The sequence below is a fragment of the Dermacentor andersoni genome, chromosome 3, assembly GCF_023375885.2.
Source record: "Dermacentor andersoni chromosome 3, qqDerAnde1_hic_scaffold, whole genome shotgun sequence".
NCBI lineage: Eukaryota > Metazoa > Arthropoda > Arachnida > Ixodida > Ixodidae > Dermacentor > Dermacentor andersoni.
The window spans coordinates 130,539,385-130,557,043 of record NC_092816.1 but is presented as its reverse complement, the minus strand read 5'-3'; the positions used below and the strand labels follow the sequence as shown (position 1 = coordinate 130,557,043).

Below are 17,659 nucleotides of genomic sequence, written 5' to 3'. Positions count from 1 at the left end.
TCTGCCGCCCTCTGCTACGCTTCCCTTCCCTTCGAATCCAGTCCGTAACACTTAATGACCATCGGTTATCTTCCCTCCTCATTACATGTCCTGCCCATGCCCATTTCTTTTTCTTGATTTCAACTAAGATGTCATTAACTCGCGTTTGTTCCCTCACCTAATCTGCTCTTTTCTTATCCCTTAACGTTACCCCACCATTCTTCTTTCCATAGCTCGTTGCGTCGTCCTCAATTTGAGCAGAACCCTTTTCGTAAGCCTCCAGGTTTCTGCCTCATACGTGAGTACTGGTAAGACACAGCTGTTATATACTTTTCTCTTGAGGGATAATGACAACCTGCTGTTCATGATCTGAGAATGTCTGCCAAACGCACCCCAGCCCATTTTTATTCTTCTGATTATTTCAGTCTCATGATCCGGACCCGCGGTCACTACCTGCCCTAAGTAGATGTAGTCCCTTACCACTTCCAGTCCCTCGCTACCTATCGTAAACTGGTGTTCTCTTTCGAGACTGTTAAACATTACTTTAGACATCTGCAGATTAATTTTTAGACCCCCACTTCTGCTTTGCGTCTCCAGGTCAGTGAACATGCACTGCAATTGGTCCCCTGAGTTACTAAGCAAGGCAATATCATCAGCGAATCGCAAGTTACTAAGGTATTCTCCGTTAACTCTTATCGCCAATTCTTCCCAATCCAGGTCTCTAAATGCCTCCTGTAATAACACTGTGAACAGCCTTTGAGAGATTTTATCTCCCTGCCTGACGCGTTTCTTTATGGAGGACTACGGTGGCTGTGGAGCCGCTATAGATATCTTTATTTTTAAATATGGCTCGTCACTACCCTGATTCCGCAATGCCTCCATGACTGCTGAGGTTTCGACTGAATCCAACGCTTTCACGTAATCAATGAAAGCTATATATAAGGGTTGGCTATATTCCGCACATTTCTCTATCACCTGATTGATAGCGTGAATATGGTCTATTGTTGAGTAGCCTATTCTTCACTACAACAAAAATAATGAGTTCAGAAGTCAGTATAAGTGTGGTTCTCGTTTTACTATTAGAACGAGATGCATCGTTGAGTGAGCACGCATATGTAATATAATAGGCTCAATTTACTCAGGTAAAACAAAACTAATGCTTCATACTAGATTTACCTCTCCGGGTTGGGTATTTCATACAATTTTAGGAAATATTGAGGATGAGAACCTTTTTTAAGCCTTTCTAAAATGTTCCAATTTGGCCTCTTTTTGCAATTTTGTCATTTTGGGATCTTATAACTAAATAAATACGTGGTGGTCTTACATACTTTATTTTAGTTTGCGCAAAACCTTTTGAAAATTAGCTTTTTTTCAGCTTTTTTCAGCTGCGCCGACTTATATAAAATGGCCTCCAAAAGCACCCTGATTTCGGTTTCAGTCAGACGCAGTTGCTCAAAAAGCAGTTTCGCAATTTTTCAAAAACGCATTGCGGGCGACACAAACATAACTTTCCGGGGTGTAGATTAACTGGAAGAGTTTGACGGAGTACAGTGCGTTCATTTTGAGAGTGATTAACCTTCGAATTTGTAAACTATGCAGATCGCTAAAACGCACTTTTCCCTCCTTAGTGAGACAATAACTTTTCCGAGAAATCCGTGCCATGTTTCGCCAAACGAAAGTTGATTCCTTGCTACAGGCAGATTTTGCCACCTCGTATAGAAATGTTGCTCAAAACCAAAAATAGTCGCCCCCCCCCCCGTCCCCCACTTTGTTCTGTCCTTATCTGAACACACCCAGCCACTGATTGTGCGGCCAAGCAAGGGAACGATTACCGGCGTTCGCAGGCACCGGCTCGCCACGCTTCTCGTCTCGGAGGCCACGCATAGGCTGTTCGGCAGTGTCACTAGATGGCGCAGCGTGCCCAGAAAGAAGCGCGAGAGAGGAGCCCGGTTGCCGTATCACGCGTTTCTCGACGTCAGTATACACACCGGAGCGCCATGCATTTCGGACGGCACGCGCAGGCTTCGCGGTGGTATCTCCTGATGACACCGATTGTTCTTAGGGAAGCACGAAAGAGGCGCCCCTCTGCAATACACGACTCGTGCATCAATCGTTTCGACGCTGGCAATACGTTGTGTCGCCATACTGATTCACTGCTAACGCATTACCGTCGACACTCGTCGTGAGATGGGTTCCGTGGAAATTTGTTTGTTTCGGATTATAATATATGGTTCTTGACGTAAGTGCGGAATTGTCCCATAAATAACGTAATCATAGTTTCTCTAAAGCGTCAACCTTAGGTTATTCGGCAACGCAGAATGTCGGCAAAGGGATGGCAGGTTTTCTCCGCGGCTCTCGCCGCATGCCTTGCCGAGAGAGAAGGGAGGAAGGAAGGCAGGTAGGTTAAGCAGACTGAGTCCAGTTTGCTACCCTACACGTGGGGAGGGGGAGTGAAAGAGAGAGAGAGAGGAAACATGAGTATATCCACTTTCACATGCACTAAGTTAGGTGCAGGATGTTTATAGTCGGGCACTCAAGTCTGTTGCCTTCAGGTAGTGAAGAAGCGCTCGTACTGCTTTCTGGGCTAATGAACTGTGAGTGGAGGCTCCCGAGATCTTTGCTTCTGTAAATGACCTATCGTCCAGTCTGTTCAAGGCACACTGGAGAGACTTGACGTTGGTTATCAAAGGGAGAGCAGTGGCACAGAAGATGACTGATGGTCTCTTCACACTTGCACTTAGCGCCGAAATTTTGGTTGTAGTAACTTCCTTTCGCTATTTGTGTAAGTTTTCATGGTTATGCTTGTGGTGGGGTCGTAGAAAAAGGCTGGTTCTGCCTGGCGGTCGAGACTGGTAATTCCTCTGGTTGAGTGTCTCCTGCTTTTTCACTATGATACGTTAGCGCACCTCCAGCAAACCATTGTCTCTCAAGAGTGCAGAAAGGACGTGGAGCTTATTTCCAGGCTATAACGGGTACTTCCGGGTGTTTCATGCTGTTATGTCGCGTTCTAGACATCTTAATAACTGACTAAGGAGTACAATCTACGTTTTTAACGTACATAAATTCAGCTTGTTCGAGCATTTTCCAATAAAGGACAGTTTTCCAAGAGTGCTCGTCCATTTTTTGGACAAACATGAAAATTATTCATTTCTTGATCTGCATGTGGCTTTACAAAGTTTCTCCTAATGCAGGCCTTGCATTTGTTTCGTACGTACTTTGCCAGTTGCTTCTTTTTATCTGCTAATGACAATCCTTAACTTTCTACGAAGTAGCGGTCTTGTCGGGCAAAGGGAATCGCAGCCTAAATCATGCCGAGTTTCCTTGTTCATTCTAATTCTGTATTTTTCTGGACATCAATATCTATCAGTCAGCAAGTGGTGCCTTTTACTGACAAGAATGTCGCGCGCCAACTAATTGTCAAAACGCTGTGCAAGGTGTAATAGTGTAGCTGACAGAGAGAGAGAGAGAGAGAGAGAGAGACAGAAAGAGAGAGGGAGAAATGACATAGAAAAGGCAGGGAGGTTAAGGAGCAGGGAACTTTCCGGTTTGCTACCCTACACGGGGGGAAAGGTAAGGCAGAAAGAAAGATAGAAAGAATCGCGGAGAGATGAAGCAAGCTCGTGAAAGGTAAAGAAAATAGAAGAGGTGGGGAACAGCTGGAATAATTATGGTCTATCTAAATGCATATTTCAATGTGCCCTGTAGGCCCATATAGATGAAGACATCTAATCTGAACGAGAAATCAAGGAAGCAGTGCATGCTCTGTTGCAAGGTTCAGTGAAGTAACAAGTTGTTGGGACTGTGTCTGCACCCAAATATGTTTGGGGGGACGAGAACCTATTTAGGCACTGCAGCTATCTATCTTTCTTTTTGCTGCTTCGCGTATGTTTTGCCTCATGCATTCGCCCCGGTGAAGACGAGGCAGATTTCACACATCTCCTGTTATTCACCTTTTCTTCACCTGCTGCACTCACATATATGCGGAAATCAACGATAATCTTCCTCCAGCAATCAAGTGTATTAATCGCATTAGCTTCTAAAGCGGTGACTGCAGCTAATATCTGACCTAATCACATAATCGTGCATAGTTTCTGCACCGAAGAAGGGTGAGTAAGGTGTAAATTAATGGCTTGTAAAGGATATTCGAGGTAATCTTCGAGGTAATGGTCTTCGAGGTAATATTTTGGTATGTGCATCTCACTTCGGCCGGCTTGGAAACAGAGAGAATGTAAGAAACTATGGAATTGAAACAGCACTGAGTGAAGCATTGTATTTTGTAAGATGCTCAGCCAGCATGGGAGCCGGACGGAACATAAGAGAACGATACAAGGTGATTTTGAGAACATTTTATTTTGACGAGATGAGATGCGCGAAGGCGCCTTTTTGATGAGGCTATAAATAAGGGCGAAAACACTGAGTAATGACAGAGGCTCCCATCCATATGATTGTGAACTGCGAGTCCTCGTAGAACGCAACCCACAGGGCCAAGAAAATTACGCCGCATAACAGCTCCGAAAACACGGATGAGATCATGGTCACGTCTGAACAATCGTAGGGACAACGATGTCCGCACTGCCACTTACCCACAGCTTATACACAAATAGAGAAAACCCTACCGACAGACTTGATTAGCCCAGTAAAAGCGAACAGAACCAAGATTACAACGTGACGCCGACCTTCCAACGCAGTATTTTTGGTATCCAAGAACCACGTTCGAGTTATTAGAATGAAAATCCCAGTATGCTGCGCACACCTACCACACCCTTGACGCTGCAGTTAGAAATAGCACTGTGCTCTGGTTTTCAAAGGAACACGTGGATCGCACTTTGCGTGGCAAGACATAAATATGAGAGGAGGGGAGCGACTTCCTATATGGATGAGCAGTAGTTTGGCGCAATGAGTTTTTTTGATGCTGCTGCATGTTTTCCTCTATGTGCACCTGCAGTTGGGTAGTGCATCGCATTCGTTCGGCAAAGAGGACCATACAGTTAAGCTGTCCAGCAGCTCAACTGTCACTATGGTTCCTTTTAATTGTGCAGCGTAGGAAAATAGTCAAATTTTAGCATTAGCGCATTACAGAGGCCGTCACTCCACTAAGGACTTATAACAGCACAGCTGAGCTGTCACCATGGAACACCAATGCAGCTCGCATTGTACCCCCAAGAAAACCGCAGCATTGTAGGCAATTCTAGTAGATGAGCCGTCCTTGCATGTCAGTAAGATGAGCTGGTGCTTGTGGGGCGCTCTCCGCTTCGTCTCCAGCTCCGTCTGAACCGTCGCCTTCACCCATTGCTAAAGACACCATCATATCATCGATGTTGAAGGACGGCTGGGCATCAGCATCTGCTTTTGGGTCAGCGAGAGCAGATGGCTCTTCAATGGGCGCTTCTTCAGCTTTGTGAAGTTGCTCCAAGATTTCGAGAGCACTCTGCTGGTCACTCAGAGAGCCAGGAAGGCCGAGAGACCCCTCGTCTGGGCTTGAAGTGAGCTCAGGTGCCGGCTTTGCAATGGGGCTGTCCTCCTCTGGACCCGTCGGAGACAGCTTATCCAGCACAGCTGTCTCACCAGCAGATGACTCAGAAGCTGGTGCCACCTCCGAATCGAGGCCATAGTGAAGAGGTTTTGTTGGTGCAGAGTCAGTGTGCGGCACGGAGACCTGGCTTGGTGGTTTGTCTAGGTTGCTAGGTAGCGTTTTCACTTCGTCGGCCGATGATAAGGCAGAGCCAGTATCCAGCGGAGTTTGAACACTCGTGGGAGGGGCATATGGCTCATTCTTTTCAACTTTGTTTTCGCCGGGATGGACGTCCTGAGCGTGTTCAACGTGGTGGCCTTCGCCTAGTTCCTCAGGTACCTCGGGAAATTTTAATTCTGTGTTTATAGATGGCTCGGTTGATACAAAATGGTCTTTAGTCGTGTCCAGCACGGGCCGCCCGACAGGTTTCTTCCTTCTCACGATGTCGAATTCGTCGTCTGCGGCGTAGTGCGGTGGCAAAGGCGACTCCTTTTGCCATTGCGGCGTGGCGTCTGTAGATACAGATGAGTGGACTGGCACTGTTGTCGTTTTTCTGAAAGGCTGGAATGTCATTCGCCTCCTCGGCGGGAAAGGTGGGGGTGCTCTGGTCGACGGAACCATAGCACTTGTTCTGTGCTCATCAGAGTACGTAGTCGTAGCCGTCCGCCTGCTCGGAACGGTAGCCGGAGAGAACCTCGAGTGCTGAGGCTTGCTGTGCTGGTTGGACAAAACCAGGGCGTCCGGTAGGTACAGGTTCGTCGGAAATGACACACTAGGCGCGGTGGTCGCTGCCTTCACTGTCTGCTGTTTTGGTGGTAGCGGTGGGTGTTCATCAACACTGGGTACGGTGACTGTCTTTTCAAGCGTCACAGCTGCTTTCGATCCTTCTGTCGTAGATGGCGCGACTTCCGTAGCAGTAGTGTCGTACGAGACGCTAGGAGCTTCAGTAGTAGATGCGCTCGGCACCGGTGGTGCCTTGGACGAGGATTGTAAGACGGATTCTTGGCCCACAAGTTCCTCGACAGCGTGCAATAGAACTGGCTTTTCCGGCAAGGGCTCGGGGACGAGTTCCGGTACCTTAGGGGCCACCGTGGTCTTGGGGACAAATGGAAACACCGTCGGTGTTTGGAAAGGCACTTTCGTCGAAGAGTATCTCGGTGGCAACACTGTCGACAGTCCCTGGAGTGCTTCGGCCTGCGTGACCGCAGGTACAGCGACGTCCTCCTTAGCTTCGTCCAATAAAGACGGCGCCCCAACTGCGATCGACTCGGCGGCTTTGCTACTCAAATACGCTTCAATCTGCGGCAGTGGAATCGCAGGCCTGGCTGCCAGGTGCTCGCTGGACGAATACAAAGGCTTGTACACGGGCCGCGAGCGAGACCTGAGTTTCATCAGGAAGCCATCGCCAGAAGAACGCGCCCTTACCACGTGCGGTGGAAGCGCCCGCTTTTCTGCCAAGTGGTCCGATTCCCTGTACGGAGGCGGTCTCTGCTGCAGGATGGCTTCCTCGGATGGCGTGGAATCCTTGGAGCCCAGTGAACGTCCCACCTCGTAATGCTGATGGCTGGACACCCGATTATTGCCAGTGGACTCCGGCACGGCAGCAAGATCCACGCTGGCATCCCTAGGCCCGTCCACATGCGTGGACGAACCAGCCAGGTCACCGTCGTCGCTTGACACTATAGCGGAGACGGCGCTAGCGTCGCGGCGAATGCCAGACTTGGGGAAAGAGGAGCCTTCGAGCGTCCTCAGCTCCTCCCGTAGAAGCCTCGCAAGCGTTTCCTCGCGAGCAGTGTGGTCGTTCTTGGCGGCGCTTGTACCGCCCGTGTCAGCAGGGCGGCCGGAGGCATGACTCGCCACGAACACGAGCATCAGGAGTGTCGCGGCTTGTCCGCGCATTTTCTGTCGAAGAAAAAAAAAGAAAGAAAAGTGAGACTCTGCACTACTTCACATCGACGCGAATTAAGGCTGGCAAAGCGGTGACAATTTGTATCCTGAGGAGTGCAAATGAATGGAAATGCACAGACCCAACAAAACTAGTCAGAAAGAAGCGCTGGCGATAACGTCAGGTGCTTTCTTAATTTGACCTTTCGTTCACCAAAGATATCGCGAATTCGTGGCTGGTGAATGTATTCGTAATGCGTCCTTCTTCCTTCTTAGATCTTTCTTTCTCTCTACACTTCTCCACGAGCAGTACACTTCTCCACGAGCAGTGTAGCCACCAGGGTGCGACAATGGTTAATCTCCTTCCCTTTGCTTCTTATGTCGGTCTCTAGGACTGAAGTACGGCCTATTTCCAGTGATTCTGGCACGATGAGGTGTAACGTAGTTAACATATTCAGAAAAATGATTTCGTAATATTTCAAGCCTTTCTATAGTCATCATCAGCAGCACCAAATATTTATGTCTACTGCAGGGCGAAGGCCTCTCCCAGTGATCTCCAATCACCACTGTCTCGCGCTAGTTGATCTCAAATTACGGCTGCAAATTTCCTAATTTCATCACCCAACCTAATTTTCTGCTGTCTTCGACGGCGCTTTTCTTCCCTTGGAACTAATTCTGTATCTCTAATAGCCGACCGGTTATCTGCCTTACGCATTACATAGTCTGCCCAGCTCCATTATTTTTCTCCTAATGTAAGCTTGAACATCGGCTGTCCTCGTTTACTTTCTGATCCACACCACTTTCTTATTGTCTCTTAACGCAACGCCTAACATGTTTCGTTCCATCGTTCTTTGCGCGGTCCTCAACTTGTTATCTAGCTTCGTTTTTGAAGCTCCAATTTCTGCCCGATATGTTAGCACAGGTAGAATGCCATGAGTGTTCACTTTTCAACGACAGTGGTAAGCTCCTAATCAGGATTTGATAATGCCTGTTGTATGCACTACAGCCTACTTTTATTTTTCCGTGACTTTCCTTCTAATGAGCAAGGTACCCTGTGGGTATTTGACGTAGATGAACGTACTCCTGCGCAGACTCTACAGGCTGACTGGCGATCATGAATTCTTGTTCCATTGCCAGGCTATTGAACATTACCTTTCTCTTCTGCATAATAATCTTCAAACCTACGCTTAAATTTTTTTGGTTAAGGTCCTCAATCATATATTGCAACACATCCCCAGCGTTGCCTATCACGAAAATGTGATCTAAAAACCAAAGGTTGGTGGCATATTTGTCATTGACCCCCCCTCTTAAGCCTTCCCAGCCTAACAGCTTGAATACTTCTAAGACTGCCGCTTTTCCTTCAGAAATTCTTCCAAGGCCGTTGTAACTTCATCGCTAGTTCCAGAGGAGCCTCTGTATCCTGTTTATCAGTACTTCGAATGAAGGTAGCGTGGCTGCTCTGGGTACTGTACAGGTCACTATAGAAATCTTCAGCTGCTTTCACTAAATCGTCAAAATTGCTTAGGACATTATTCTCCTTATCTTTCATTACATATTACATACGTCTTCTCTTATTCTGTGACAGCATTTCTCCTGATTTCATTTTTTACTGCTTTCGCAATTTTCCCGACGTTTAAATTGATAATTTCGCAAACTTTCTTCTTATTTGTAAACTTTGACAGCTTTGATCTGATATATTGAATTAGACACTTTCATGCTTTGTCGTTTCTTTATTAGGTCCTTTGTTACTTTGGAGTGCTTTGGAGAACTTTGCTTGCCTTGCTGCCTTAACTCATACTTCAATTGCTGCTTCTGAAGTCAGCCTAGTTATGGTTTCATCCATTACCTCTATGGCATCTTTTCCTTCTAGTTCTAAAGCTGCGTATTTGTTTGGGAGCACCAGCCTGTATTCGTTTTCTTTTAGCCTTGCTGCGTCTAGGAGGAAATGTTTCTTCTGGACAATTCTTTTCACTTTATCTCTTCAGAATAATAGCAATTCTAGACCTCATCAACCAATGATCACTGCCCTTTACCTACCTTTACCATACCTAACACTTCCACATCCTGCAATATGCTAGGATTGGCAGAGGTTATGAAATCTATTTCATCTATTCTTGCTCCATTAGGGCTTTTCAAGGTTCATTTCCAGTTAGTGCGCTTCCTGTGGAAAGTATGCTTTATTTGGAGTCTAATCCGTTCACAAATTCTGCCAACAAATCTCGTCTACTTTTCCTAGAGTCCGTGCCGTAGTTGCCGATTGCTTTTCCTCAAGCCTGCATTTCCCCTACTTTTGCATTGAAGTCGCCCTTGACTACAGTATACGTAGTTTGCATCTTTATCATTGCTAATTGAACATCTTGATAAACGCCCCTACTTCTTCCTTATCATGACAAGAGCTGGGAGCGCAGGCTTGTATGATCTTTATCTCCTATTTACATTCACTACGATGACTTCTACCGGATCATTATTGCTGTAGATCATATTCAATGTTGCCCGCTATGTCCTTATGAATTAGAAATCTTACCCCCTATTCTCGCTTATCTGGAACAGCTCTGTAGCAGAGGACATGGCCTTTAGTCACCACTGCATACGCCTCACCCTTTATTCTAACCCAACTAAGGCGAATAATATACCAGGCAATGCCGAATAATTCTTCAAAAAGCTACTTTCACTCAAAAGGGATCAGGTGTTAAACTTTCCCAGATTCGGCTTCCAGTGATGGCCTGTCCAGATACAGAGATTCTTAGTCGCGTCGATCTTAGCCTCGGCCGCGTCGCAGATCTTACCACAGCCTTGTTCAGGTTCTCCGAAGCCGCTGTGGACTGAGGGCCACAGGTTAATTGCAAGAGTCTGAGATAGGTAGTGGTTGTATACTGCAGCAGGGAGATCAATACCTGTTCTGTGGAGGGAGTGTATTTTGTTGAAGCTTAGGGGGCTTTCTCAATGTAGTTTCACCTGAACTAATATACCCCCGCTGGCTCTCGGCATTTTTTTTTGCCCGTGTCAGGCGCCACTCCAAGCCTGAAAAACATAATGGGCTGCACGAGAAGTCGAACATACAACCTTCAGATTAAAACCCGGTGCTTTACCTCTACTCCAGGCCACCACAATCATATTTTCGATCCCATTCCATTCCTCAGTTATCATCTCTCTATCCTCTCCTTCATTATTACGACTTTCATAATTTTCGTTCATTTAGTTCGATTGCGCACTCGCACACTATTCTACTTTTTCCGGTGTTTCCTTTCTTTCTTCTCCTCTTCGAATGAGAATTTCCTTTAAGCCACCTCCTGCTACCCGATTCTTGACATATCCCGCTTAGTGCGTATGCGTCATAAAAGCGGAGCAGCATTATCATCGATATCATCATCATCAATCTCATGAAGAAGCAGCGATTGATCTAGGCACATAAATGCGAAGACGAGGACTGTGACGTCTCTAAACACTCTGCACAAATTGCCCTTTAGCACTTTCAACGCGAAGCATTTTGTCCATTGGTGCATTCAGTTAGGCACAAGGCATGGCTTGATGATTATTACTCAGCACAAATGCCTCACGCTCAATACCCCAGGAGTGTCCGGAAGGTTACGCTGCTAGGGTAATGACCATGTGAAACTTTATTTTATTTTTAATTTTCTTCTGGTTTATGGTTTATGAGTAGGCCGATTCAAAATTTGTGTTATAATTTAGTTACCTAATGCTTTGTTCGTATGCTTGTATTTATCCTTCTTGATATTTTGTTGGGTTTACTTTTCCATCACTCCTGCGTGGCCAATGCGCTTCGTAGGTACGAGTCATGTTTTGAGGCAGCAGCAACAACAACAACAATCTGCCGTGTTGCGAATATATACGGTTGCTTTCGCTCTTGCCGCGTGGCCTCTTCTCACACAGAGTGACCTTCCTGCTGTGACTCGTCTCCGCGTCGTCTCCGTAACTACTCCGTATTAAAAGGATACGAAACAGATCCTCTTCGGATGAACAAGCTACCAGATAATGCGTGTCAAAAGATAGTGGTTCTGAAATCGGGGCAACGCATCTTATTTCAAATAATTACAGAAAACGGCGCTGTTAATGTGTACGGACGGCGTCGATTTGAACTAATTAGACTGAAGATCACTGCCAAGAATCAAGCACATCTGGATAAAACCCCATGGATTCCCGCATGTTTAGTCGGATCGAGCCAAGAACGAAATGGGCCAAGATACCTAATCGAGCGATAACGTATGCGTCCGTCGTATCCGCATCGTGCCTTAAACTCCGACCGACCGCGTAGCGCGACGGATACCTCTGGGAAGCCCATGCCACCGAGCCTCCTAGCAACGTGAAACCTTCAACAGGTGAATCTGCTACTCTCGAGCCGATATCTGAGTGATCTGCATCAGTCGGGCCAAATACCTTTAGGTCATCGTCTGTTCAGGTAAGTTCGGCTAGGCCAGCACTAGTCGCGACCTCCATCACTTCCTACGTGGCTATCGCGGGCAACGCCGCAAGCATACCTGGCTAGAAAATGAAAAAGACCTGCGGTTCCACCCTTCGGGTGCTCTGCTACATGCACAACACTCCGGACCATTTCTACCGGCGTCGCCTGCTGCGGAGTATCATTGGCGACCCCGCAGTCGTCGCGCTCAGCTCCTCCGTGGTCTTCTTCGTCGACCAGGCCACCAATGCGGGACTGAGCGACGAGGTAGTCCGGAGGCAGAGTGCGAAGGCGACGTGGTGGTGCTGGAACGAGGGGACACCTAAGGGAACCTGATCGATAAGTTCATAGGTGCGACAAGATGGCTCGCGGCTAACCACTACTTCAATTGTTCGACAGGTGTAGTGGTGAAGCTAGATGACGACGTCATTGTCAACGCATGTCTCCTGGCACGTTACGTAAGGCGCTATTTGGCTGCTGGCACTCGTGACTCCAGGAGCATACACTGAGCTATCATGCCGGTTCTCGAGCCTATCCGCGAAAAAAAAAAAGAGATGGAAATGGTTCGTCACAAAGGAAGAGTACGCCAATGACACGCATCCTCGTTAGCGATGCGGCGCTGTCTATCTCACGAGTCCGTTCGTTCTGTCTTTTGTTGATTGAGGCGACTCAAAGCGTACCGTTATTTTGGGTGTACGACGTCTACGCCACAGGACTGCTCACGAAGGCAGCCAGCATGACTCTGGTTCACATAAGGCAAAGCTACGTCACCTTCACTTCTAAGAAAACGATAGCCGTGAGCGAGAGTACGCTGTTCTCACATTGGGGTCTGGCACCCATGCTTCTAACCGGAGCCTACCGGTTCTGGGCTAATGTGTTGAGACAGAACCGAATAACGTGGCAATGTACAAGGGCGCGGTTGTGCGTGAGCGACGAGTGACATTGTTGATCATGACGTATCAACTGACCATTGAACGTTGCTTTCGGAATGAATGTGCGGCGACCTAATAAAAGAACATCCTTATGTGAAACCAAACCACCTGACATTTAATTTGCATATTATTGACAGAAATACAAATATTCGGAGCTAATCATAGTTCATCTAATCAGCTAATCAATAAGTTTAAAGAGGTGTCACAATTTTAGAGCACTAGAGGAAATGGTAATGACGCATATTTCTTTGCATTGTGAACCACCAGTCACACTGGCAATGCTTATCGCGAGACTGTTTATATGATCTTTCATTATTCCATTCAATATACTATGATAGCACCGATGTTCCACGTTATTTGAGCAAACATTCTGTAGGTGTCGTGGCCCACGATAGCTGATACCTCCCAAATGCGTGCATTCCAGGGACCAATCAAAGCTTGCACAATGACTTTCTGAGGCCTGTGACACTACGGCCGGAGAACTGGAAAAAATAACGCAGGCTGGAAAATGAATAAGATTCTAAGCATATCTTCGGGCCTTCATATATAGGAATGTTTGAGCAGTAAGTAAACAAAACGCGCACAAAATAGAGGACGAACGTGCTTCCGGGGGGTTCATTACTGGCAACCAATTTTGTGTAGCTACTGCACAAGCGTCCCCAGGGATTCCCGGTCGAATAGAGCAGGAAGGTTGAATTTGTAAGCTGTTACACTTGTATATAAGAAACATCCAAGTTCTTAAACGGGGCGCGCTTGCAAGTATGTGGATCATCAAAATAGGGAGTCTACGTATCCACGACTGACTGTTGCACTGCTTACGTAGCGTGTCAACTGACCGTACTCCTTTTTTTAATAGATTAATTCGCACAGGCCAGCTGACAGACCGCCGATAATTTGCACACGGATGCTTGACTTAGTCCACTTCAGATATATTCCGGTAGCAAAACGAAGTGTTCACATGAATAATGGCAGGAAAAATTAAACTTGAACGCTCTCTAACTTTAAGGGAGAGGTGAACATTGTGTGACCAGATTTCAACGACGTGCAGCTATGCTTGAATATAGCGAGTCATTTTTGAAGTAAGCGGCGAATATCACTGTCTGATGCGAAAAACGCAATATTAGCTGCGTATACATATGATGAGATTGAATGGAGCTCAGTATGACAGCGAGTAATTAAAGTGACGTCACAGTTCTTTCAGAATCTCGATGTGCTGGCAGCAGAGCTGAAGTTTAGCCTCTTAAAGAACGGTGAAATTACTTTCGTTAGAAACTTACATGATCATGCTTAAAGATCATTTGTAAATTCAAGATTTGCAGCCGATGCACTCAAATTTATGCTCGGCACTATAGTCGCCTTTGGAAATGTCTATTGAGTCACGAGAGCAGCGACCTGTCTCTGCCGCCGTACAAATTTTATCGTGCTTTCTCGTCTCATATGAGCTTGCTAGATGGAACATTTTGGGTTGACGTTATTTCGACGAGTCTCAGCAAATCTTTGTCCTGTATAGATTTCATACGACTGTTACACAAAGCCATTTCACTTAACTAGCAATTGGTGGAATATTATTGTGTTCCCTTCCACATCACTTTTAAGAATCTAAAATATTTCAGACATTTTTCACGCGCATGGATTCCACAAGGAATTTAACAGAATGGGTTACTACATTAAAAGGTCGCCAGCAAACTTGTTAAGTATATATTTTTTTTTAATTAAGGAGAGGTTCCACTGCCTGAACATGGATATGAAGCGAGCAGTAGTTCCACAGCAGCAGTGAATTCTAACAGACAAATCTCAATAATATCATCAGAAAGAATTTCTAACTTCGAACGATTTGACAAGACAGAAAATTCAGTAGTAGTTAATGGCATGGCATGGCAAGAACTTTATTTTAGTCCAGAGAAACTAGTGTCCGAGGGCACAAGCCCCCAGGCTAAGTCGGTGGCTCCGCCCACGTAGGCACCGGTAGGCCAAAGGCTTTCCCGATGTCGTGAGCTCTCCGGACGGCCAGGAGTTGATCTTGGAGGACTTCGCTGGATATGCGCCGACTCCAGTCCTCCTCACTGTTGAGATCCGAAGCCCTTTGGTTGGGGCACAGCCAGAACATATGATCAAATAGACACGGAGTGTGTCCACAACTTTTACATTCCGCGGGAAAATCCCGGTCAATTTTGTTAAGCACGAAAGGTGTGGGATAAGATTTAGTTTGAATCATTCTTAATGTGACTGCCTGAGCTCGGTTGAGCTTCTGATGGGGGGGAGGAAAAAACCTCCTGCCTTCCCTATAGTGTGAGGTGATCTCGTGAAAAGTAGTAAGTGGGTCTTTGTAGGAGCTGCAGTCATCCTGGAGCAGTTCCTGATCTGATGCGCGGCATGTGAGATCTCGCACAGCAGAGTGAGCTTGCTCGTTAGGATTGCAGCTACTGGGGCTGACCGAGTGGCCCTGATGAGCCGGAAACCAGACTAGGTGTGAGCTATCCAGTTGGTCGTAATTATGAGTATTAATACTGTGTATAAGTAACTTGTGTGCTTCCACTGAGATGAAGCCGGCTGAGTAATTCCTAATAGCTGTACGGGAATCAGAGAAAATCGTGGAGCCTCTCCTCATTGCAATTGCAAGTGCTATGCTTGCTTCTTCGGCGGCATGAATGGAGGTCGTTCTTAGTGACGCCGCGTTTATTAATTTACCGCTCTCGTCGACCACGGCAATAGCGTAGCGGTTGCCCGATCCATAACTAGTTGCATCGACAAAAAGAGCTGAGCTGTGTTGTTGGTGCAGTTTACCCAGAATGCATTTGGCCCTGGCGTCCCTTCTGCCCTTGTTGTACACAGGATGAATATTTCTAGGTATGGGGTCTACAACTAATTGTGTCTCCACCTCCTTGGGTATTTTGAACTTAGAGACGTCTCCTCCTCGAGGCAGTATTCCGACTTCATCTAGAATTTTACACCCTGGCTTAGTGTTGGAGAGTCTTGCAATTTGTGACATCGAATGTGCCTCAATGAGCTCATCTATAGTGGTATGAAGTCCTAACTTGTTGAGGAGTTCGGTACTCGCTCCGTGCGGGAGTCCCAGAGCCCGTTTGAGTCCGGAGCGTATAAGTGCGTTTAGCTTAGCCTTCTCTCCCTTCCCCCAGTTCAGGTTTGATGCAATGTACGTCACATGACTGATGAAAAATGCATGATATGCTCTGATGAGATTGTCCTCCTTGAGGCCTGCATTTCGGTTTGAGACCCTGCCCAGGAGCTTTAAAGTACTGTTGGCCTGGCCTGTGAGACGGTTTAGGGCCGTAGCGTTACAGCTCCTTGCGTCAATGAGAAGACCCAGAATATTTATTTGCTCTACTCTGGGTATGACCGAAGTATATTTTCTACTGCAAAGAAAGCTGATCTATGCACGTTTTTTTTAGACTTTGACTGGAATTCTAAATGCTTACAAAATATTCATCTGTTGCACTGAAATTCACTATTGTTGCACTATTCACTTAAATAACTCCTAAAATTTGTAATCGCTACAACTCTTGGAAAGTTGGCCATTTAAGATTCTTTTCTTCAAACGGATTTTTTTTATCGAATGACGAGTGCATTCGGCATTCCACCAGCGCTCTAGCAATTACTTTTGTATAATGAAGCGAAAAAAAAAATATTTTCCTTTTGTGATAACATTGCAGCGTTGTAGAGATAATCGTGGCTTTTAGCTCACTACATGTGTCATACTGGACGAAGGAATAGTTCATAACCATTTTATGAAATATGTTAATTAAAGAATTTACGAATAAAAAATTGAATGCTATATTGGCATAATCAGTAGGCGACCAAGAAAATACGGAGATAATGGCTCACGGCTGCGTATGTTTACTTGTTCTCCTTCGAAATGCAGGCGTGGAAAGACGGACACAAGAAAGAACGAAGAGGACAACGCTAACGCCGAATGTCAAATGAAAGGTCGCACAAGGGCGAGAAAGAAGGAAGACACAAGTTATCTACTCATGCTCAAGGTATGACAGCGCCAGTCCGTCAATAACTGACACCTGGGGGCACTTGCGAAAGAAAACTCCTTACGCATGACAATTCTTTGTGCAACATAATCGAGGGTTGACAAACACACGTGCTACCGCTATCAGCCACATGCCAAGTGTCGAGGATAAGGCGAACTTCCTCGCTCTAATGTGTCGACAAAGCCATCTCTTATGTTTGAACAAATGGAGGGCATTGTATAATTCCGACTACCTCGTATTTCTCAACGTACAGCTAAATTAGATTAATCAGCACTTTTGAGTTCAGAATCTGGCCACTCTAGTATATTGTGCCTGCGGCTTCGTGGCTCAGCGATATAATGGTATGTTCAGTTAGTACCATTATGTAAATAAAATAAGGCATTTCCGCCGCCAGCCACATGTAACTGAGGTGGCTGGTCTTTAAGATCGCTCATAGTTATGGGTTGGATTATTTTTTCTCAGATCTTCCTTTTATTTTTATTTTTTGTAGTCATTTCCAGTCATGTATTTTTTTTTTCTAAGCAATCATGCCTTCAGAACGGTGCAAAGCACGGGCGTTGTTTTCGAGAGAAGAAAAAGAAAACTAAGTACACCTCATAACATTTGAGCCGAAGCAAGAACCTGCCACGCTTGGAGGCGCCGGGGATTCAAGCGAAAAGACGCGCCCCCTCTAAAAGCAAAAAAAAAAAAAAAAAAAAGAAAGGAAGGCTGGCAATGTTTGGTGGATTTAGATTGAACACCATTGTTTAGGTGTTTCTCGCAACCTTCCTTACAGTGCGTTCACTATGATGGCGCATAAGACTTGGAGCTCAACTGGTACGCAGCATCGTGTCTGTCATCCCAGGCACATGTACAGCGGTGATCGACAAGAAGTGGCTGAATAGGCTGAAGTATGCTCGAAAAAACGAGTCAGCGCATCCACACACTGATTATCTAT

General features: G+C 46.1%; 1 protein-coding gene and 1 long non-coding RNA gene across 2 annotated transcripts in view; one reads left to right on the top strand and one right to left on the bottom strand.

Annotated features, from left to right (window-relative positions):
- LOC140216763 (uncharacterized) overlaps positions 1–17,659 on the top strand; it is a 42,156-nt gene that overhangs the window by 19,711 nt on the left and 4,786 nt on the right. The window contains exon 2 of the long non-coding RNA XR_011893448.1: positions 16,605–16,722. This is a non-coding gene — a long non-coding RNA (uncharacterized lncRNA). The remainder of the gene's footprint in view (positions 1–16,604; positions 16,723–17,659) is intronic.
- LOC126525277 (uncharacterized) overlaps positions 4,311–17,659 on the bottom strand; it is a 32,366-nt gene continuing 19,017 nt past the window's right edge. Inside the window, exon 2 of the mRNA XM_050173303.3 lies at positions 4,311–7,393. Coding sequence (XP_050029260.2) covers positions 5,168–7,390 — 2,223 coding nt within the window. The 5' untranslated portion in view covers positions 7,391–7,393 and the 3' untranslated portion in view covers positions 4,311–5,167. The remainder of the gene's footprint in view (positions 7,394–17,659) is intronic.